The sequence below is a fragment of the Astyanax mexicanus genome, chromosome 18, assembly GCF_023375975.1.
Source record: "Astyanax mexicanus isolate ESR-SI-001 chromosome 18, AstMex3_surface, whole genome shotgun sequence".
NCBI classification, from domain to species: domain Eukaryota; kingdom Metazoa; phylum Chordata; class Actinopteri; order Characiformes; family Acestrorhamphidae; genus Astyanax; species Astyanax mexicanus.
Window position 1 is genome coordinate 45,092,538 of NC_064425.1, and position 23,705 is coordinate 45,116,242.

At 41.1% G+C, this 23,705-nt stretch overlaps 1 protein-coding gene across 1 annotated transcript in view; it reads left to right on the forward strand.

Moving 5' to 3' along the window:
- The window catches only part of dchs1a (dachsous cadherin-related 1a), a 168,708-nt gene that overhangs the window by 116,384 nt on the left and 28,619 nt on the right, over positions 1–23,705 (forward strand). The window contains exons 3-7 of the mRNA XM_015608193.3: positions 16,217–16,405; positions 18,468–18,699; positions 19,745–19,981; positions 20,701–21,723; positions 23,421–23,608. Of these exons, the coding sequence (XP_015463679.3) occupies positions 16,217–16,405; positions 18,468–18,699; positions 19,745–19,981; positions 20,701–21,723; positions 23,421–23,608 (1,869 nt within the window). The remainder of the gene's footprint in view (positions 1–16,216; positions 16,406–18,467; positions 18,700–19,744; positions 19,982–20,700; positions 21,724–23,420; positions 23,609–23,705) is intronic.

Consider the following 23,705-nt stretch of genomic DNA (forward strand, 5'->3'; position numbering starts at 1 on the left):
GATCATCCATCTTCCTCTTGGTTTTCTAAGGATCCTCTTTTCTGGAGCTGGACTGTAGTAGAGTATGGTTTGTGGGCAGCTGGATGAGGTCAGTGTGTTCTTAGTTTGGGTTTCTCTGGGTCTGGTCTCAGCCGGACCGCCCAGAATCTGACCCGCTGTACTGAAGGCTTCAGCCTGCTGTCAGAACCCGTCTCTGATTGGCTGGGCTGGACGGCTGGGGGGGGACGGCCTTGGACTCGCTCTCGGTCTGCTGGAGAGGTTACTGGAGAGCAGAAGTGTCCTCCAAGGACAGTGTTGGAGTGCTGATCACGCATCCTCACAGGCCTGAATATTAAAACCATCATTCATAAGAGCGTAATCTCCAAAGATAATCACGTTACAGTGTGATTGCTTTTGGAGAAAACCCCCAAAAATGGGTAAATCTATCAGTATGAATTTTATTAAAGTGGCTGATGAGAGTTTAAAGACCCACTGAGTGTGAAGTGCGCACTGTACTGCTTATAAACCATCCTTCCCAGATTGCGATATTGCGTGATATTTGGAAATTTCGTAGACTCGTTGTATTGCTTATTATTTTATTTAATTTTTTTGCCCATAATATTTGTGATCTGTGAGAGGATTATACGTTATTGCTTCAGTAGCTTTATGCTATGTGTGAGATCACATCCGTGATTGGCTCTGACGTGTATGTAATTACAAATAAAGAAGAGAAGAGGCTCTTCCTTTTATTGTGTACGTCCTCCTTGTGTTATAAAAACTATTTCATAAAATATATATATTTTTTACTTAACCTTCCTTTAACCAGTAAGTCATTTGAGATCAAAATCTCTTTTGATTGCAGCACCATTTCCAATTACAGAAAATTACACCAACGTTTTACATAAAAACACAAAACCATGAAAGTATAAAACAGACAGAGGAAGCAATTGAATGTTTGCATCATATAATTCTTTACCAAAGTTTTAAACTTAAGTAAAACATTAAACCCATTAAGCTGTAATTGGTTGGTAGAAGGTGATTCTAAGAACTTATGGAGATGCAAATTTCATTTTCCAGCAGGACTTGGCAAACAAATGTTTGGGTTTTTATTGCCAGCAAGCTAAATCATGATCAAACAAATAAAATTAATAAACACTTAAAATACATTAGATCACTGTGATCTTAAACTGAAGGCACTCTGAAAAATCTGTGAGACTAGTCTCTGCTGAGAGGTTACAAATGTTCAATTTTTAACGTTTATATATGCAATAAATATTCTTAAAATGTATTTTTGGAATTGACATTTCTTTTTAAAAGCAGTACAAAAATATCACGTAATTTAATTTATGAAAAAAAAGTAATAAAACACGCAAAACAATTGCTCGGCTTCAGTTTTGGTCCAAATTTTTCATTTCAGTGCACCCCTACATAAAAGCCCTGGTGAGCAAGATCTTTATAAGACCTTTATAAGTGACAACCTGTAAAGGTGGGCAGTCTTTAACTTTAACTGACTAACTTTAATAATTGCAAAGAAATGAAATTCTCAATGGAAATCAGATCGTTCTGATTGGATTTACAGAGAAAAGACAATGAAAAATGTGTTTATCCGAGTTTATCTAACGATTCTGGTATAACTATACAACTAAAACTAAAACACAGAGAGAGCCAGAAGGTAACACAGACACGAGAGCATCCTGAAACACTGGTATTGATCTTCATCACTGTTCTCTATGCTTATAATTCTGATTATTCTGATTATTCTGATTATTCATCTACTCATAACATTTGCCTCTGAGAGGATAATGCATTTTTTATTGCCTCAATAGATTTATGTGTGAGACCACATCTGTGATTGACTCTGACATGTAATTACAAATAAAGAAATGTTGTTTTTTAAGAATCAGAGCTTAAAAAAAATCTAATTTTCTGGAAATGTAGTTCCATTTATATATATTTACCGCACTGCGTTAAAATAAAGGCACTGGTCTGAAACCCGTCCCATCAGTCCGTTCAGCTCTGAGGAGATAAGCGTGGAGATTAATAACTTAAACCACATGTCAGACTCTGTAAACCATATAATAGCAAACAATTTTACAAGCCAAGGAAATATTACACCCGTCTACATGACGAGCCACCCCTCCGCCTCATCCCCCCGTTTCTTTTTCCTGAGCTGGTAATAGCAGAGTCCACATCTGTTCAGGGGTTTGTTATTCGACGTGAGCGCCCTGCGAGGCCACGGAGGAAACCTAGTAATTTCCCCAAGAGCTCTATTTCTCTTTTTATTTCAGCAACTAAACCACTGAGCCGAACGCTTCTGTAAAAGAACACTGTACAAAATCGCTTAGCACTGGAAATCCTATTGAATTTGGTGTAAATATATCTGATATTTCTTGTTTTTAAAATGTGGAAAGAATATTATAAGATTTTAAATGCTTACCTACTTATTTACTTATACTTATACGTGTTTTACATAGTTTTATTTATTGAAAATGACGCATATTTTTTCAAGGCGGATCTTTAGGATTCTAATCTACAGCCATAATGACCTGCACTCATCTATCTATCGTTTTGTTATTCCTCCTTACTCCCATTCACTCCAATTCATCTATCCATCTATCTATTAGTGCTGGGCGTTTTTTTTACAATTAATTAGATTAATTCAAATGACAGTTTTAATACGATTTTCAAAATGGAAGCAAAAACGCTCCTCATTTCTAAAGTGTTTATCCTTCTTACCCTGGTTACCGGTGCTTCCCACAGACTAACCCGCGCATATTTTCTAAACATATTTTCAAACACCCGGCGAAATAAAGAGAATATTTATCTAGAAATATACCCGTTTCTGAAAAAAGATCATCATCATCACTCTCCGGTGACGATCCGTGATTAATTGAGGAAAACAATAATAAATCTTTATTTCGTGACTCGTTTAGTGCTTTATTTCTCAATTTTCTGTCACAAACCCTTGTTTTAAAGTATAGTTTTGAACCATTTCTTTGTCATCTGTAGTTTGATTTTTTTTTGTAGGAGGATAAATAATCGATTATAATCAGAAATCAGATTTTTTTTGTAGTAAAAATGTATTATATTAGGGCATAATCGTCCAGCACCATCCATCTATCCATCCCAAATTTTCAGATTTGGATGTATTTAGGTATACTGAATGTATTTATTTTACTGAGTGCATTCCAGACAGAAAACAACATTCTTATATATTTTATATTTTCATCACTAGAACATAATTCAGGTTTGAAAGGGTTAAGTAAAGCAGCAGAGATGTCTTCTCTCCTCTTGTTGTAAGATCTTGTTCTGACGGCTGAGCAGAGACGCAGTGTTGGTTATTCTCCGTGTTCCGGGCTCTCTCGGGGCTCTGGCTGCAGTGGAGAGGGTCAGTGCTAACAGCTCATCAGCTTGTATTACCGCTGCAGCCTCGGCCGCTCTCTGCCAAAGCTCCAGAAACAGCCTCTCTTTGTGGAGAACTCGCGAGACGTTCATTGGCGGTGGCAGACGACTCCAGTTCTGACGAGGCCTGACTTAAGTTGGGCTGAATCGGCCGTGTGAGCGACTCGCTCGACTGAACCGGACCGTTCTGGCCGGTCACTTTCCTCAGGATCTCCTCTGAGTTCCTCTTAACGTGATTAATTTTCCCCTCGACCTGAATTTAGTCAATCAGATATTGTGGCGTTTTGATGAAGCCGAGCTCTGCAGAGCTTAAGTACAATTAGAATCATGAATAATGTCACTTTGTTCAGAAATCTTAAATCTTCTTCCTCTAAAATCCTCTTTTTCTTGTTCTTCGAGTTGTTTATGATGCTGCACATGATGAAACTCTTCCTCAACCTTTTCCTCATTCTCTGCAGCAGCTAGTAAAAGAAAATATTCAGAAAAACGAGCCGATCAGGAGCCAAATCCTGTCTTTCTTCAGAGACCACTAATACAGTGAACTAAAGCAGGGCTAAATAGAAACACCTGAGAACTTTTTTTTTTCTCCCCACAATCAAACCGCTCCTATTGCATTTCTTCATATTAGAGACACAACTAGACATTTTAAAATACATAAAAAAAATGATGAAATGAGACCTTTAAACAGACTTATTTACATGGTTTCAGACGCTTTCAGACACATTCTAGTCTAGAATGGAGTCATTTTCAGGAATAGGTGCCTAAAATAAAATAAAATTTTCAACTCCTGTTCAAGTCATGTTCATAAATCTTACAGGGCTGAACATGGCAGGGTTATGTGCCACATTAGATATTATATATCTACATTTAAGTTATTTAAAATAGTGCTGGGCAGTATGAACAAAAAAAATACATCACTGTATTTTTATTAATATGTTTTTATTAATATTCCATTCCAATATTCGATTTCACCGCTATCAGAGGCATACTGCTCAGCCCAATCAGCTCTCCCTCCTGCCCCTGCTCCTAAACCCATACATCATCCAGTGCCCCTCCCACACTGCTCCTCTCTTTTTCTTTTTTTTTTTTTTTTTTTAGCATTTTTCAAATTTGAGCAGAGGGTGGAGTCAGCTAAAATCAGGGGTTTTAGTGCCCCTCTAACACTTTAAAGATGAGTACCACTGTTTTTAGCTTTTTGTGGATATTTATTTTTAGATACCCAGTTGCTATAAAGCTGCACAATCTAATACAGATTATGATATAAATTAACGATTAAGATGTTTAGACATGCACTGTGCATGTTGTTCATTCCTTGTTAGCTACACTGCTCTTCAGAACAAAGGACATATTGATTTTTTTATGATTTTGTCTATTTTAATACACAATAATGCGTCATTGTTTAGGCAGCGTCTCGATTGTCTCTATTTACTGATTTATTTGACGTTTTTTATCCCAGCGTCATTTATCACTCGTTCCTCTGTCCTCTCTGTCCTCCACTCTGTTCTCTCTCTCTCTCTCTCTTTTATATAAATGGAGTGATGATGATGATGATGCCTTAAAGCAGCGGTTGGGAAACTCATTTTAGATAACAGGCCACATTACAGACTGGCGTCTGAGTGACTCACTGTGTGAAAAATTACTGAAACTTCCTCCGGTTTTCTGCTCTTTATCCTCCGTGTTCAGCCTGTATCAGAGCTCTGTGGTCAGTGTGGGTCGTGTATTTTTTAATGAGTGAACAAACTCAATCAGAATTCAGTGGAGCGTCTCCAGTCAGAACACGAATTCTAATTTTATTTGTTAAAAACATAAAGACCTCCAGCAAAAACAGCCCAATTGAAGCTTGAAGCTCCAGCACTGGTCAGAACAAGCTAGTTAAACTGGTAAAGCTGTATATGGTGGGTTTTTGGGTTGGTTTGGGTTTATATTGGTTTAGTTTGATCAGGGTCATTGTACTTAATACGGTCAAACTTGGCAATGGTAGTCACCCAACATCACCAATCTGATTGACCACTGTATTAATCTGGATTAATAGGCTATCATCACCAATCTGGACCAATACCTGGATTCACCTTGATAACCACATTTTTTTTTTTAAACCATCAATTAGGGCCCACCTAATGACTATTTGAGTAGTCGATTAATCTGACGATTATTTTACCATGACTTGACTAGTCACAATTTGTTTTTGTTGTTTTTTTTGGCCTGTATTTGTGTTTCCTATCTATGCATGTTTGCATATCTACTGCAAACTTCTGACAGCTGAACTTTTAGAGCTCTAGGACATTTTGATAGTGGACTTATGTACAGACATATAAATTTTAAAGTATATTATAGAAGAACATTTTCAGAAAATATTAATATATATATGAATATGATATAAAATTTGTCTTAAATCGAAATGTAAATATTACCAGGCAATATTTGCTGTAATTTTAATTGTAATTGTAATTTTCAGTCTCTTCTATTGTGTGGAAGTTTTTTGTAATAATTATTCTGAGAGGGAAATGTTTTTTTTTATTTTTGTTTATTTACTTTGTTTAATATTAATATTTCGCTCTTGAATTGCCTCTGTAATCAGAATCGAATTGACAGATGATTTGATGTTTTCCTGCCAAACTGCACTTGTTTGATAGTCAAGGGTGAAAATTCATGATTTTTTTCGTCTACTTTTATATTTATTGCGGACGATGCTGATGTACAGTATGTAGTGTGGTTGATGTCTTGATGCCCGTATCTGGTGTGTTCACATGTTTGGAGACACATAGGGTGAGCCAAAGAGGTGTAGTTCACTTCATCACACATTAATGACGTGAACTACCAACAGAACTCCGTGTCCACACATTTTTAAAGTCGATGTTGTTGATTGTTGATTAATCAGTGCAGCCTTACCGTCAATGTCCAGCTCAAACCGAATTTCCTTTCAATTTCTAAACTACAGAAACAAAATTTGGGCACCAAACACATCTTCACTCTCCTCCTACATCTGAGAAAAGTGTAGAATATAAGAATTGTGTAAATCTGACTTTTCCTTTCATTAGTTAGTTCATTAGTTATTTAAGTTTTTTTACTCCTACACTGCAGGTACACGGGTTTCCTCACTGCTGTCGCGCCTCTCATTGTGCTGAATTAGCTTCTGCTGCCAGCGAGCCGAACCTGACTCAGCAGTGCCGGGTGCCGGGTGCCAGCCTCAGATTCAGTCTGAGGGCTGTGAGGAGAATAAAAGCTGGAGAGTGTGAAGATCTGGTTATTTCAGGATCTGATGCTGTGGAGTTCTGACTTCTTGTCACCTGAAAATTGCTTTGTCTCTTTCTGAAAGAGGATTATTTACAGTTCATGATCTGCTGAGAAGGAAACAGGATCATCTTCAGTCCTGTTTATTGCAGAAAACACAGATTGGACTCGTTCCAGCATTCAGATTGAAACCTTTTTTAACGTTAATTTGAATTTTTAATTAAAGTATTAATCTTACGGTGTGGAGAGAACAGATTATGAATTAAACTAGGCTGTTTATATTATGATTCTAGTAGTCACAGTGTAGGCATACAGCTTTGGAAAACAAAAAAATGAAGAGAGCACTTCAGTTTCTGAATCAGTTTCTCTGATTTTGCTATTTTTAGGTTTATGTTTGAGTAAAATGAACATTGTTGTTTTATTCTATAAACTACTGACAACATTTCTCCCAAATTCCTAATAAAAATATTGTTATTTAGAGCATTTATTTACAGAAAAAATGAGAAATGGCTGAAATAACAAAAAAACTTAAATAATGCAAAGCGACAACACGAGTTCATATTCATAAAGTTTTAAGAGTTCAGAAATAATCAATATTTGGTGGAATAACCCTGGTTGATTTTTAATCACGGTTTTAATTTCATGTATCTTGGCATCATGTTCTCCTCCACCAGTCTTACACACTGCTTTTGGATAACTTTATGCTGCTTTACTCCTGGTGCAAAAAGAATTCAAGCAGTTCAGTTTGGTGGTTTGATGGTTTGTGATCATCCATCTTCATCTTGATTATATTCCAGAGGTTTTTAATTTGGTAAAATTAAAGAAACGTATCATTTTTAGGTGCTCTCTTATATATATATTTTTATATGGAATAATAATCGTCGCTCCAAAAGTCCATACCTTGGCTTCATTGTTCGGCCCGGGGTTCAGAGAAGCAGTTGGACTGGTCAGTACAGCATGATGATGATGATGATAGTAAAAGCATCTTGGCCGGGATCTTTCACCGCTGCAGCTCTGTGATGGAATGAAGACTCTGGAATGAAGACGCTGAGTGGTTTTGACATGTAGATGATGTTTTACAGGGATGCTGTAATACAGCAGATTCTTTTAATGGACATCTGGAGGGATCAGAGCTCTTCACAGATCTGGAGGAGCGCTCGGCTGATGTCATGCTGATCCGTTACTCTGCAGAAGTATGGTGTGTTAATGTGAACGCTCTGTATTGTGCTCGCTGAGATTCTGGTTCTGGAGATAGCGTCGGCAGAGTCACGTGAGAGGATGGGTGATTGGTGGATGCAGGACAGACGGACGAATGTGTGCAGCATGTCTGTGTTATTTTAGCTTAAATGGTCAAGTTATGCTTTGCTGTTGTTCTAGTTCTACATTACAGTGCGGTTCTTATTGTGGTGGTAAAGGATGGAGCTGGACTCTCTGCTGGGATTGGGTTAGGAGGTAAAATCAGGAGGAGATGTTGTTTTATAGTTTTTAAGCTTAGTTAGACTGTTCATGGCTTTGTGTCGTGGGTCGAATTGCACGTCTTGGTGTGTGTAAGGCTTTAAAGGATGTAAAGCAAAGCAGCTTCTGTGCAGATTTGATTACATTTTGTCACGTTTGTGTATGTGTATTTGCACATCTATTTCAGCAATGGGTAGAACTCAGTGTTTATTAGATTAAAAACCTCTGGAATATAATCAAGAGGAAGATGGATGATCACAAACCATCAAACCACCAAACTGAACTACTTGAATTTTTGCACCAGGAGTAAAGCAGCATAAAGTTATCCAAAAGCAGTGTGTAAGACTGGTGGAGGAGAACATGATGCCAAGATGCATGAAAAAAAAGATTAAAAACCAGGGTTATTCCACCAAATATTGATTATTTCTGAACTCTTAAAACTTTATGAATATGAACTATCCCTTATTTATGTATATAGTGTCCTGTATACACGTCTGTATTTGGTTGCTGTCCTATGAAAAACAAACAACTCAATTTTTGTTGATTTTAACACTGTGTCGAACTGTCCTGATGAATAGACATTCGTCCAAAATTACCTGAAATATTATTTTTTTTTAATTGGATTCTATTAAAAGTTGAGAAAGTTGTATCTCTCTCTTGCAAAGTTGGTTTTTCATGTTCTTTAACTCTGCTGATAACTTTTTTATGGAGATGCGGATTTAATTTTCCAGCAGGTCCATGTGGTTGAGTTTTTTTTTTTTGCTCATTGTTGGCACTGTTTCTTATTTCGGCCACAGGTTTAAGTGTTTCCCCACACGTGAACGTGTGTGTGTGTGTATATATGTGTATATGTGCTCCACCGGGGGTCTTTTGGCAGTGTGTGTTGCCGTGTGTCAGAACTGCTTCGGCTGTACGGCTCTAATGAGCTGCTGGAGGACCTGCTGCTGCTTTCCCTCCAGCCGCCGGTCAGGGAGGCAGTAGATGGTGGGAGGTATCCCATCATGCCTCAGTTCCACAACTCTCCACCTCTCTCATGTGATGCCAGAGAGAGAAAGTTCAGCAAACAGCTGTGATAACTCATCTCGCTTTTCTTTCCCCCGATCGACGTTCCCTCGCTTTTCTCTCCTCTCGTCTTATTCACACTCGTTCTCTCTGAAGACTCGTGCTTCATTTCTTCTGCTGTCTGTCTCCTTCGCTCTGCGTCTTTCTCCCGGTGCGTCTGTCCGTCCATCCGTCCGTCCATCAATCTGCGGAACGTCTTTATTTTTGGAAACGTGAATTTGATTGATGGTCTCTGTAAAGCGGCCATATTGGATTTGTAGAGTGGGTGTATGGGACGGTATGCTTTCGCTGTGAGGGAAGAATGTGCTGGATCTTCTCTTTGAATCCTTCACCTGAGAAACAGATTCTCATGGTTTATTTACAGCTCTACCTGCCTGAGAGCTAAAATCAAACAATACTCATCCACGACTGGAGATGGGATGGAGTTTTGATGGTTCTTTTGTTGATGGTTCTGGAAAAAGTCTTAAAGTCTTAAAGTGCTTGAAATTGTAGAAAAGTTTATTGTATGGGGAAAGTTTGGGAACGCCCATACCTGTATATATCCTGTATAAATGGTGCCAGTAATCGCAGTAAAGTTGGGATGAAATGACTTGTGATGCCCTTAATTCTAAGAATTGATCAAATATTCAGTAACCAAAATAATTCAACCGCATTGATCAACTACATAATTTAACGAATGTGTAATTTATACAGAGCAAAATGTTAATGATCCCTTCTTGAATCCAAAGGAAATAATTACATTATCGATATATATTGGTCGGCATTGATTGGCTAAATAATTAAAAATATATATATAGAATTTACATAGAGCAAAGATTAAATGTATGCAATGATGTGGCAAAATGTAATTTTAATTGTGGTGCAACTCAACTTGATTCCAAACGAAATAAATATATATTTTAAATATACTGCATGATACGCTGACTTGCCAAGTGGCAAAAGTCATTGGACACAGAATGTAACGATTGGAAAGAATGGACACAGCGATTTCTTTGCATGGGTAACTCTATGCCCCCATCACTAGTATTGTAAGCCTATTGGAAGCATCAGCTAAAAGCTCTGTATTTAAGATTTCTAGGGATAAATGAAGGTAAGCTATTTTACAAAAGTTTGTATTTATCATGTTTCACTACAACCCAAATCTATTTTACACCAGATTTCTCCTTTAAGCGCTCCTCTCACTGGGTTTTGGGTGGTCTGTAATTCTTAATTTCTCTAGTAATTTATTTATTTTATAGTTGTGTGTTTGAACCCATCACTACAGTTCACTCAGACTCACGATAGTGTCCAATCAGAGCGACTTCATCTCGTTATTTAGCGTGTGTTCGTTTCGTGACAGCCTTGGCATCCTACCCCTGTTTAGCTTGGCTGAGGACCTCTCGTGATTGGGTGGATTTGTTTTCAGCCTTCTGTGATTGGTTTGTTTGAGAAGTCGTTCTAAATGAAAGAGCAGAGCAGACTGATGGAGCGATGGCGCTCTGGGTGTTGGATCTGATCCCAACCAGCCAGAAATCAATGCACATCAGAACAGGCCAAGTTTTACGGCCTTGAAATACCTGAGATTTGGGATTTTGGACGTTTGCCTTTTGTAATCATACTGCTTGTCTCACGCCTCTGAACGAACCTCGCCAATACCCATCAGCCCCTCGTCCAGTTGTTGTCCATTTGAATTATACACTGACATTAAATTATGCCTGTATAAGACTTAGAACCAGATTTTAGACAGTTTTAGGCAAGCCAGCAACTGTGTGTCAGAGTGACTTTGCTATCATAACGACAGTAAAAGTATGCATGGTATTGCATAGCTCGAAACAAGCAAAAAGCATTTACTGACTTACCTAATTAGAGTGTAACTTGCTCATCATTCTCTTTGACTTTGGCAGATTGCTATTTTAACGGTGTAGCTACCTGGACATGTTTAACGCTTCTCAGCAGTGGAAAGAAATTACCAACTCGTTCACGCTCACACATTCTTTTCATTGTTAAAGTGTAAATGTTTTGGTGGTGTGTAAGATAGCAATTCACAAATTCCAAATATTTTTTTTTTCCAAAGCTGTATATATCTAACAAATATAGCATCTACTAAGTTTTCACCACTGAAAAAAAGCTGGCAAAAAAGCTGGCTAATTTCTTTACAGTTAACAATTCCATACCAAACACTTTCTAAATCATTTTGTTTATATATTAATGATTAAATATTAAATGATGTAGACATTTTCAACATTTTACCCAAGTAAAGTTCTATCTGCAGTGCTTCCTATACTCAGGGTAGATCAGAACATTTGGTAAAACACCCATTCCTTTACGAGCTCCTGGTTCTATAGAGGAAACAGTGCACCACAGAGCTTCCAGTGGCAGAGCTTTGGGAGGATCTGCTGGGTCTGGGGAATCTGGAGGTGTCTGGGATTGGGAAAGAGCTGAGGAACGCAGCGTGAAGAGCTGAACTGCGGGTGAACCACCGAAACCCGCAAGTTATCTTTGGCCTGAAGCAGCATGTTCTCCGGTAACGCAGCGCCCGGCCGGCCAACTTCTGAACTCAGCTCTCCAGGAGGGTTCTAGACGTGCTGAGGGAACATCTGCCTTCACCCTGCTCTCACTTTCTCACCCCCAGCCGGCGGGATCGAGTGACGGGTCAGATACACTTACAGAAACCCTTCGCTCTGTAGGTGTGAGAGAGATTGGGTAAATCCAGGAGCTCCAGCTTTTGTTTGTGTAATATCGTATTTTTGTGCTTGAATTTTTGGATGGCTTGACCCAATGAAACTGAAACACCTGTCATCATTTTAGTGTGGTTTCAGCCTGGTGTTCAATCTTCATTAATTGCACACTGCACCAGTAAGAGCAGAGTGTGAAGGTTCAATTAGCAGGGTAAGAGCACAGTTCTGCTCTAAATATTGCAATGCACACAACATTATGGGGGACATACCAGAGTTCAAAAGAGGACAAATTGTTGGTGCACGTCTTGCTGGAGCATCTGTGACCAAGACAGCAAGTCTTTGTGATGCATCAAGAGCCACGGTATCCAGGGTAATGTCAGCATACCACCAAGAAGAACCAACCACATCCAACAGGATTAACTGTGGACGCTGTAAGAGGAAGCTGTCTGAAAGGGATGTTCGGGTGCTAACCCAGATTGTATCCAATAAACATAAAACCACGGCTGATCAAATCACGCAGAATTCAATGTGCACCTCAACTCTCCTGTTTCCACCAGAACTGTCCGTCACCACAATCAATTACTGACCACAATATTGATTATTGACTGATTTGCAAAGTACATGGAAACATCATGCTCACCTATAGCACAGTTGAACCTGAGAGGCAGGAGTAGTAGAAGTAAAACTGGATGACATATTAATAAAGATAAAATACAGATTTTTTTTAATTGAAAATGAATTGAAAATACCACAAAAACTTATTTTAACAGTCAGTAAACAGTGGATGTAATACAAACTGTAATACAAATGTGTGTTTGTGAACTCCAGTTACCCCATTAGATGCCAGCGGTCACTGAATACTCTGATTACTCTGATTACTCAGTCAACATTGATGGACCTTGTGTTCTAACCACACACTCCAGTCTGATTATGAAATGATGTGTTTTACGTTTTCCACCATTTTTCAGAAGCCACTTCATTTGCATGCAGCCAGTCTGAGCTGTGGAAAGAAGCTTTGGTTTACTTCTTCTTCTTCTGCTGCTGCTTTTTGGTCTTTTTACACCCTTTAAAAAAGTCAGATTTGCTCAGATTACTGCTGGCGGATTCTCAGTCGCTTCAGGTCATCAGTTCTGGATCTGTAAGGAACTCTCTCAGGCCAACTTTCTGACGGCTGGGTAAAATAAACACCACTAAAATGAAGAGGACGGCAGGTCTGCTGGTCTCGGCTGGGCTCTGCTTTCACGTCCTGCTCCCGGTAGCTGGCGCTGAGGCCAGAGAGCCGGGGGAGATGTTTGTGTTAGAGCTCAGTGCGGGAGCTCGTATTCTCCGGTATTTGGAGACCCGGAGTCGAGTGAGATGTCTCCACGCGCCAGGTCTCTCTCTGTCCGTGAAGCAGATCTACCGTCAAACTGCCGCTCAGGTCCTCCACGCTCTGTTACCTCTCACTCTGAACGCTCCAGGTGATGCTCTTCCAGCCTCCGTCACGCTGGTGCTGAAGAAGCAGCAGGAGGTGGAGCAGCGTTTAATAACCTCACGCTCCTGCTGGACTCTACAACTTTCTGAGGGAGCTTCAGAGTCTGGCTCTGGAAAACAAGGGGAACATCTCTATTAGTTCAGAAGCAGATCTTCTGTTTGTGTACATGTGTGCGTTAGAAATCAATCAGTATCATAACCAGTTTATTGCATTGTGCATTATAACAAATGTATTACTTATCAGTACATTATTGAAGGTCTGTTGTATGAAACATCTCAAAAACACTTTGGATTTGGATGATCCATTACAGACGCCTCATAAATGCTTAACTAACGTTCAACTGAACGTCTATTAAAAAGAACCTAATCCTACTCTGAAACCTAACTCTAAACTTAACCTCAATCTTGAATCAACCCTAAAACCTAATCCTAACCTTAATCTTAACCCTAAATCTGATCCTAACACTACACTGAAGCGTAACCATGAATCAACCCTAAAGCCTAATCCTAACAAATAAATCTGACCCTGACCTCAACCCTATAACCTAATCCTAATCTAGACCTTATATCTAACCCTAAGACTAATCTTAACTCTGAATCAACCCTAAAACCTGATCCTAAACCTTAATCTAAATCTTAAATCGAACCCTAACACTAAACTGAACCTCAACTATGAATCAACCCCACAAGCTAATCCTAAACCTTAATCTAAACCTTAAATCTAACCCTAACACTAAACCGAACCTTAACTCTGAATTAACCCTAAACCTCTACCCTAAAACCTAACCTTAATACTAGGCCTAACCTCAACCATGAATCAACCATAAAACATAATCCTATTCTAAACCTAAAATCTAACCCTAAACTCAACCCTAAAACCTAATCCTATTCTAAACCTTCAAAAATAGACTTTTATAAAAGTTTTAATAATGGTCATGAAAAGCTAGGTTTAATAGTAAACAAATAGTAAATACATAGTAAATAAAACATTTAGAACTATAACTCAGTAAATCTCTAAATTTTTATTTTTTAATTTTAAGGTTTCTGAATGATTGGATAGCTGCTGCATCACCACCTTAGATATCAGAGCAGATATCAGACTAACTGATCTGATATACAGTCTAATATGGAAGGTTTATCTTTCCCAGCAGAGCTTAGTGATCTATAACTCACACATCAGATTCAATTACCTGATTCAGCTAAAGACCTCCTTCAGAAGCTGCTGAGAGGAGTGTGTTGGATTTGGGCTGTCTGTAGGGTTTTGATCTTGCATAATGGAAATGTGGTGAAGTATCTCAGTGTCTGTGTATCTATTACTGTGTTACAGTACTGTATTACTGCAGAAACAGATGTTTTAATCTTTATTGAAGTGTGTCTGTGCTCTTATACTGCAGTAATGGAGGATTTGTACAGTATAGGTAACAGAATGAAGTGAGACGCATGGAATTTTAACCAAGACGATTGTTTTCACAGTTTAACACAAAACACAAGAAGACGTCCAAACGTCTGTTTGAGGCCTGACATCCATCTTTCTTTCTTTCTTCTGTATTTCGGTATTTCTCTCTGTCTCTCTCTCTCTCTCTATTCTTGGCTTGTATTCTGGCTCTGTGAAAGTCATTATGTTGCTCCATCACAGCTCTGGCTGCCAGTTCTCTCTCTCTCTCTCTCTCTCTCTCTCTCTCTCCTCTCTCTCTCTCTCTCTCTCTCTCTCTCTCTCTCTCTCCGTTTGGCTCAGCTGGTCTGATAAATAACTCAGAAAAGCAGAAGCTGTCTCCAGGTCGGGCTGAGTGTACACCTCTGTGTACGGGAATCCTATTGTGTGTTATACAGCACCTGCAGTTTGTGTGTGTGTGTGTGTTTTTGGATGTAGCAAAGTGTGTTGAGAGATGAATGTACAGTAAAATTATTTAATGAGGTAATATGGACAGTATTTAATACTGAAAAGAGCAGTGTGATCCAAATTCAGGAATATTTCATACTGAACGTTTATCTAAACAGTGGTTGGACTGTAGACATGTCAGTTTTGTAGGTAGTATTGGGCTTGTTTCTTGATGTAATCTACTCTGGAATGCTTAGCACCTTCTAACCCATCCAGCCACACATCCATCCATCTACCCATTCATCCAGCCAACACCCCCATTCACCCAACCACCCATACATCCATCTGTCAAACCAACCCATTCATTAACTTATCCATAAAGCTTTCCACTCATCCAACCAACACCACCACTATCAGAATAACCATTCAACACCCATTCACCCAACCATCCAACCGTGTCTAATCTCCTACTCATACATACCCAACCATCCAACCATATCCAATCACATTTAATACCCATTCACCCAACCATCCAACAGTGTCCAATCTTCTACCCAACCACACATCCATACTCAACCATCTAGTCACATTCAACCCCCTTCACCCAATCGCCCAGTAGTGTCCAATCTTCTACCCATCCAATCACATTGATATCCATACACCCAACCATTCAGCCTTGTCCAATCTGCCCAATGACCAATCCACCCACCCCCCCTGCACTTACCCCAACCATCTAACCTTTCATACTATCACCCACACAGATCGATATCCATCTGCCCATCTATCCCACCCACCCATCCACACATTCATCCACTCATCCACCTACTCATCCAAACAACACGCCATCCAGCTGACTATCCATCCACCCACCCTTTATTTATCCATGGACCCATTCACCCTCTTACTAATCTACACATCCATCAATCCATCCATCCACCATCTGTCATTTACTATCCTTATATTTTTCCATCCATAAAATCCTTTTTTGTTATTTAATTCGCTAATTAGAAGGTCTGCCTGGATTCGGCCTGGACATGTAATCAGTGTCTCTTTCTTTCTGACACATATGACTGTATTTTACTGTATTTTTGTTTTATATTATTAATTGAGTCTCTTTATATTTATCTGTCTCCTCCAGGTAAAGGCCAGGGATGCAGATGGCGGCTCCTTTGGTTCCGTGTCGTACTCTTTTGGGTCGGGGCCCGGCAGCGTGAACCCCAATAACTTTGTCATCAACAAAGACAGTGGACAGATCTGCACCAGCGCCAGTCTGGACCGAGACCAGGGCCCAGCCAGCTACGATTTCACCGTCACTGCAGTGGATGGGGTGAGTGCTGGATGTGTTGCCTGTTTAACTGCAACCACTGCCAGCTTGGTGACATGGTAGTCCAACAGCATGTCCAGCATTACTACCAACAACAAACATGAACTACCTGACCAAGCTGGTCAACCAGTCTGGTCTTGCTGGTCGTAGTGGTGGTTGACCAGCAATCTTGACCAAACTCAACAGCTACCAACCAATGGGTATATTTACCCAGGAACATCTATAATCATTCACTCATCCATCCAACTGTATACAATCACATCCATACCTATTCACCCAACCATCGAACAGTGTACAATTTCCCACCCATCCATACCCAACCACACCAAACCATCCAACTGTATACAATCACATTTATACCCATTCACCCATCTATCCAACTGTATACAATCACATTTATACCCATTCACCCAACCATCCAACTGTATACAATCACATCCATACCTATTCACCCATCTATCCAACTGTATACAATCACATCCATACCTATTCACCCAACCATCCAACTGTATACAATCACATCCATACCTATTCACCCAACCATCGAACAGTGTACAATTTCCCACCCATCCATACCCAACCACACCAAACCATCCAACTGTATACAATCACATTTATACCCATTCACCCAACCATCCAACTGTATACAATCACATCCATACCTATTCACCCATCTATCCAACTGTATACAATCGCATCCATACCCTTTCACCCAACCATCCAACTGTATACAATCACATCCATATCCATTCACCCAAACATCCAACCGTGTACAATTTCCCACCCATTCATACCCAGCCACACCCAACCATTCAATTGTATACAATCACATCCATACCCTTTCACCCAAATATCCAACTTTATACAATCACATTTATACCCATCCATCCAACTATGTCCAATTTCCCACCCATACTTACCCAACCATCCCACCTTTTCCAATCACTCTTCCATCTACCCATCCAACCAAACAACCAACCAACCAACATTGGCTATATTTTCCACTGGATGACCATCTTTTCAATCATCTTGACAACCAACCCCAGCTTAAACCATCTTCATGAAACCTTCATGCATTTAATTCCTAAAAAGCCTTAAAAGCAGATATGAATCCCTGTAGAGGCATCAGGGCTTCACCAGCTGGATGCGATGCTACAGAAATACAGTCAGTTAAGCAGTTTTTACATCCAATAAGCAAGCAGAAAAAAGAGTGAGAGGAAACTGGGAATGGGTCTCATGGCTCTGCTTGAGGAGTTGTGCAGCATCTTGTGCCACGGCCGTCTAAACGACACTTAAAAGCGCCGGCGGCGAGAGGAAATTGCAGCAGACATGTTAAAGCAATCTGAGAGTACAGAGCCTTTAAGAGCGCAGGGTTGTAATATTTAATAAGCTGGACGCCTGCCGTTAACTTCCCTCCTGCCATGAAGGAGAGCGCCGCGTGGTGCTCGGCGCAGGCCGACGGGCAGCAATTACGGTCCCGCCTCCCGCTGCCTCCCACAGACTGCGGTTCCACCCAGGAATACGCTGCAGTTTCAGCCGGAGATTCAAGGTTTTCCAGGTTCCATTAGTGTGTTTTGTGTCTGAAGTTGCATCTCTAGTTCAAACCACACAGAAAGTTTCAGCTCAGCTCAACATGGCTCGAGGCGATTGGGTGATGGATACAGCATGATATCATATAATTGGACAGGAGGAAGATTCCGATAATACTGAGCTACTTAAGGAAGTAGCTGCAGTGTAAAACTAAGGAAGCAAAATTTAAACACTTAAAATATTGTATTTTACAGATTATAAGGCACACTATCAATGAACGTCTATTTTCTGGTCTATTTTCATACATAAGTCGCACCAGATTATAAGGCACACTTTAGGCGACACTGGTAAGGAACAAGGGTGTGGCCATGTTTCCATGTGGCCACGTAGCTTTTAAAACGTAGTTTTAACACGGTAAACACGCAGACTACAGTCCAATATACTCACCTCTTAGTGGTGAAAGAGCTAGCACTGCAGTTAACAGCTAATGATATCCATTAAACGCTGACCTGTATCCATCTTACTTTTTCCGCAGGGAGGGCTGAGCTCAGTGGCATACGTCCGTGTTGATCTTCTGGACATTAACGACAACCGGCCAGCCTTCTACCCTCAGCACTACGCCGTGAGCCTGAGCACCCAGAGCACTCCCGGCACCTCCGTCCTCCGAGTGACGGCCCACGACCCCGACGCTGGAGACAACGGCAGGGTGACGTACCGCACCGTTCCCGGGGGAGGATCACCCTTCTTTACTCTTAATAAAGACACTGGTGAGCTTTCTGCGTCTACCACAGTACCACCAAAACATACACTACTAGTGCATCCCAACAAAATTACAATATCACTGAAAAGTTACCATTTATTTATTTTATTGTTGATGAAGCTTACAGCCAATGGTACGGACCAATTGGTACTTTTGGCAGTGTGGGCAGTGTGCCAAATCCTGCTGGAAAATGAAATTTCCCACAAAATCTTACAGCCCTTCATATCTTACAGCTTCCCTCTGCTGATAACAACTTTTCGAGAGATGCGGATTTAATTTTCAAGCCGGACTTGGCACACTGCCCACACTGCCCAACGTACCAATTGGTCTTATATTTAATATTCTAATTTTCTGAGACAGATTTTTGGGTTTTCATTGGCTGTAAGGCTGAAATAAAGAGATTCACATTTTCGACTAAAATTACTGAAATAAAACTTTTCAATGATATTCAATTTTTTTATAATGCGCTAGTGTATGTCCAAATGTTGTGGACACCTGTTCTAATAAAAACATTTAAGCTTTTTAAGGTTGCACCCATTGCTGTCACAGATAAAGTCTTGCCAATAGATTAGGACCACAGGCCAGGGGGGTAACATAGAAATGAGAACACCTTTAAACACAGGTATTCATCCACTTAACTGCTTTAATAGTTGCTAACTAACTTAGTCTACGAGTTTTCAGCCTAGACTTAAACACGAATGAGATAAAGTTCTGAATTTTTTGTGGTTTGGAAGGTTATTCCAGAGCTTTTACACCACCAACAGAACCCTCTTAAACAGAGTGCTTTTATTCCACCCATGAAAAACACCATAAAGCAGCTTTTTTACAATGTTTAGATTGAATTTAAATTACTGAACTGTACCCTCTTTTATTAGGTAAAGACTATTACTCCGTATTTCTCCATTAAACTCTACGTGTAACTGACATGTTAATGAGTGTAAATCCGCGTACGCGCTCAGTGCCGAGGATCACAGATGTCCTGAGCTGCTCTGGGTTCTGTCTTGCTGCAGCTTTTATATTTTATTTAACTGGTGTTGTGTTTTTAATTTTAGGAGTGATCTCTCTGTCCCGTTCTCTGCACGGGAAAGCCAACTCCGTCATTGGCCTGATGATCTCAGCTCAGGATGGGGGCGGTCTCACCGCTACAGTCAACGCCAGGGTCAACATCAGCATCATGGCAGGGCTGGTGGCGCCCCCTGTGTTTGAACAGGCGCAGTACTTCTTCACCGTGACGGAGGACGCTCTCCGAGGGACACAAGTGGGAACAGTGCGGGCCAGCACTAAAAACGGTGGGTGATTTAACCCTAAAACTGTCCTTAAATTTACTAACACCCATTTCTATCTGGATCAATATGATCCCAGCTATTTTAAACCTCCAGAAAAAGACTATAATTAAATTTAATAGCAGTTTATCAGCGAGAGGTTTTGGCATTATTATAATCTTATATTAGTATCAGATATTACATATATGTTGGACTATAGTGCATGCTTAAAATCCTTTAATTTTCTCAAAAATCCTTAGTGCGCCATGTATGAATCCTAACAGTCAGGTATTAAGATACAGCTTTATACAGGTGAGTTTTCAGTAAAGTTTCTCCAGCACTAAGGCTGGGTGCAGCAGCATTAGCATTAGCCGCTAACTACGCTAAGCACAAGTTCTTTCGCCGTTCAGAGGTGAGTATATTGGACTGTAGTTAAAACTAGCAATTTCGGACAAAACGCTAGCTGATAGCGCCCTGGGTTACCAGAATATTTAGGGTTCCTCAGTCTATAGTGCTATTTGGTGGCATTTACATCTTACTAGTGCTGCGATTTTCCTCTTTTCATACCATTACCCACTCTCTTGATTTCTTTCTTGTGATCTTCTTCTTTCACTCACATGTCTTCATGCTTTCTCTCTTTCTGTCTCTCTTTTTCCTTCCTTTTTCTATAATATATCCTGTTTTCCCTTCATCTCAATCATTCTCCCTCTCACTCACTTTCTCACCATCCTTCTTTTTCTCTCCAGGCGTCTCGAAGGACTCGATCTCCTACACCATCTGCTCTGGAGATCCTACAGGTTACTTCACCGTGGATCCTGAGACGGGAGTTCTGAGGACCAGCCTGCCGCTGGACCACGAGGCTCAGCCCACCCTGGAGCTGGAGATCCAGGCTCAGAGCGGGACGCCCCCGGCGTTCGGTCAGACCCGCGTCCGAATCGCTGTCGCCGACATCAACGACAACCCTCCCGTCTTCCTCCCGTCGTCCTCTGAATCTCTGATCCTCACAGAAGACGTGAGGATGGGCGCGGTCGTCTACAGGATCCAGGCTGAGGACCCCGACTCAGGACCCAATGGCATGCTGACATTCGACCTGATCTCCAGCAGTGCCCAGAGAACCTTCAGCGTGGACCGAGGCAGCGGAGAGATCCGTCTGATTGGCAGTTTGTCATACGAGACCACGCCTCGCTTTGACCTTCAGGTCGTGGCGAAGGACATGGGGGCTCCTCAGCTCAGCGCGACCTTCACGCTGGTGGTTCACGTCCAGGCCGAGAACAGCCAGGGTCCGGTGTTCGATACCCTCACCTACCGGGTGGAGCTGAAGGAGGCCATGCCCCTCAACACCCACTTCCTGCAGGTTCGAGCTCTGAACAGGGAGAGTGGGGCAACCTCCACCCCGCTGGCGTATCACCTGCAGCCGGACGGGGACGCGGCCGGGTTCGGTATCGCGCCGGACAGCGGGTGGCTCTTCGTGAAAAGTGCGCTGGACCGCGAGGTGAAGGAGGTCTACCTGCTGACGGTTCTCGCCACGGCCGGATCCGGGCAGCTGAAGAAGACAGGCAGTGCGACGGTTCGAGTGTCGGTGATGGACGAAAACGACAACTCGCCAAGGTTCAGCCAGGACAGAGCGTTCCTCGCTGTACGAGAGAACCTCCCCGCCGGGACGGGGTTCGGCCGGGTCTCTGCAACTGACCGAGACGCCGGGCTTAACGGACGCCTCAGCTACCGCCTCCTGCACCCGGACCGCCACTTCCAGATCAACTCCCACACAGGTGAGCTTTACATCTTATATACCTAATTACCTTATTACCTACCTACCTACATATATACCTAACTACCTTATTACCTACCTACATATTTACTTAACTACCCTATTACCTACCTACCTACATATATACCTAACTACCTCATTACCTACCTACCTACATATATACCTAACTACCTACATACCTACCCACCCACCCACCTTTCTATCTATCTATCCATTCTATCTATCTAAAAACCATGTTGAATTGGATAAAAAAAAAAGGCCATCATCGTTTGATTGGGCAGGATTACAAGTAAGTCCTGAACATGTTCCGTTAGCTGAGCGTAATGCACAGCGATGATCCCGTACAGTCTGAGAGAGATACGGTGATTAGAGATGAGTGTACTGAATAACAGGAGTGAGATAAACGAGTCTGGGCTCAGATTTCACACATTCTGTCCCTGAGGAAGAGCAGGAATCTCCCACAGAGCTGAACTCAGACTCCTGCTGCTGAGGGAGATCCAACACAGACAGCTGGAGAACCATCTGCACCATCAGACCCTCTGCTGTTACTGAGATCCAGCTTAAACCCTGCGCTGTTCAATCAGATTACACTCACTACTACTGTCTCTCTCTCTCCATACTGTCTCGCTCTGTCACACTCCATTCATCTGTTCATCCATCCATCCAGGCATTCCTCAGTCCTTACTTCCATTTATCCACCCATTGCTCCTTTCACAAAAACCCCTATATATCCATCCATCATATCATTCCTTTATTTATCCATTCATCTACCCCTCCACATATCAATGTTCTTCCATTTATCCACCAATCGCTTCATTCAGTAAAATCCAATTATTTTATCTATTCTTTCATCTGTCCTTCAGTTTATCATCTCATCATTATGCATTCCCCATATATCCATCCATCATATACTGTATCAATCATATCATTCCCTCATTCATCCCTCCCTCCACACATCAGTACGTTCGTTCTTACATTTATCCACCCATTTCTCTTTTTATAAGTTCTGTCTCTCATTCATTTATCATCCCTTCATCATCCATTTTTTTATTTATTTTATCATTCATCTATAGCTTCATCCTCTATCTATCCAACCGACCATCCAATTCATCAATCCATCCATCGCTCCCTCCATTTATTAATCCTCCCTTCAACCCTTTTTATCTATCCATTCATGTCATAATTCCATGCATCTAGTTCATTCATCTCTCCATCTGTCCATCCCTCCATTTCTGACATACTTCCATGCACCTGCCCATTCATTTATCCTCCCATCTCTCCATCCATCAGATTCACATTATCTGAAAATTATCAAAAAAAAACACATTATCAAAAAAAATACAAAAAAAAAATAGCCATCCTTTTTTCTCCTCAATTCCTCAACCTGTCCACCCCTTCCTTCTTTGTCATACTTTCATGCACCAGTTCATTCATCCATCGGTCCATCTCTCCATCCATCAGTCTTACATTATCCATCACAAATCCATCCCTTCCTCCCATAATCTCTCCATTCTTCTCTTCCCTTATACATCCATGCATCTGTCTATCCCTTTATTTATTAGTCCAATGCCTTTATTCATCCATCAATCTATTTATCTATTCTTCTTTCTCTTTACATCTATCCTTTCCTCAGTCCATCTCTCCACCCCTTCATCTTCTCACCCTGTAATCTTATCTTTTCTTTTCTTTTCTCTACAGGAGAGATCAGCACCAGGCTGGCTCTGGACCGGGAGCATCAGTCCAGTTATCAGCTGATGGTGGTTGCTCAGGACGGTGGAACTCCTCCCCGCAGCGCCACAGGAACCGCCTTCATCACGGTTCTGGATGAGAACGATAACGCTCCCTCCTTCACCCAGACCCAGAGCGGCACAGAGATCTTCATGCAGGTACCAGCAGGACAGTGTGTAAAACATCGCCATCAGTGTGTAGTCATTCCCCCCAAGCCACTATGGGGGGGGGAAACTTGCCAGACATATATATATA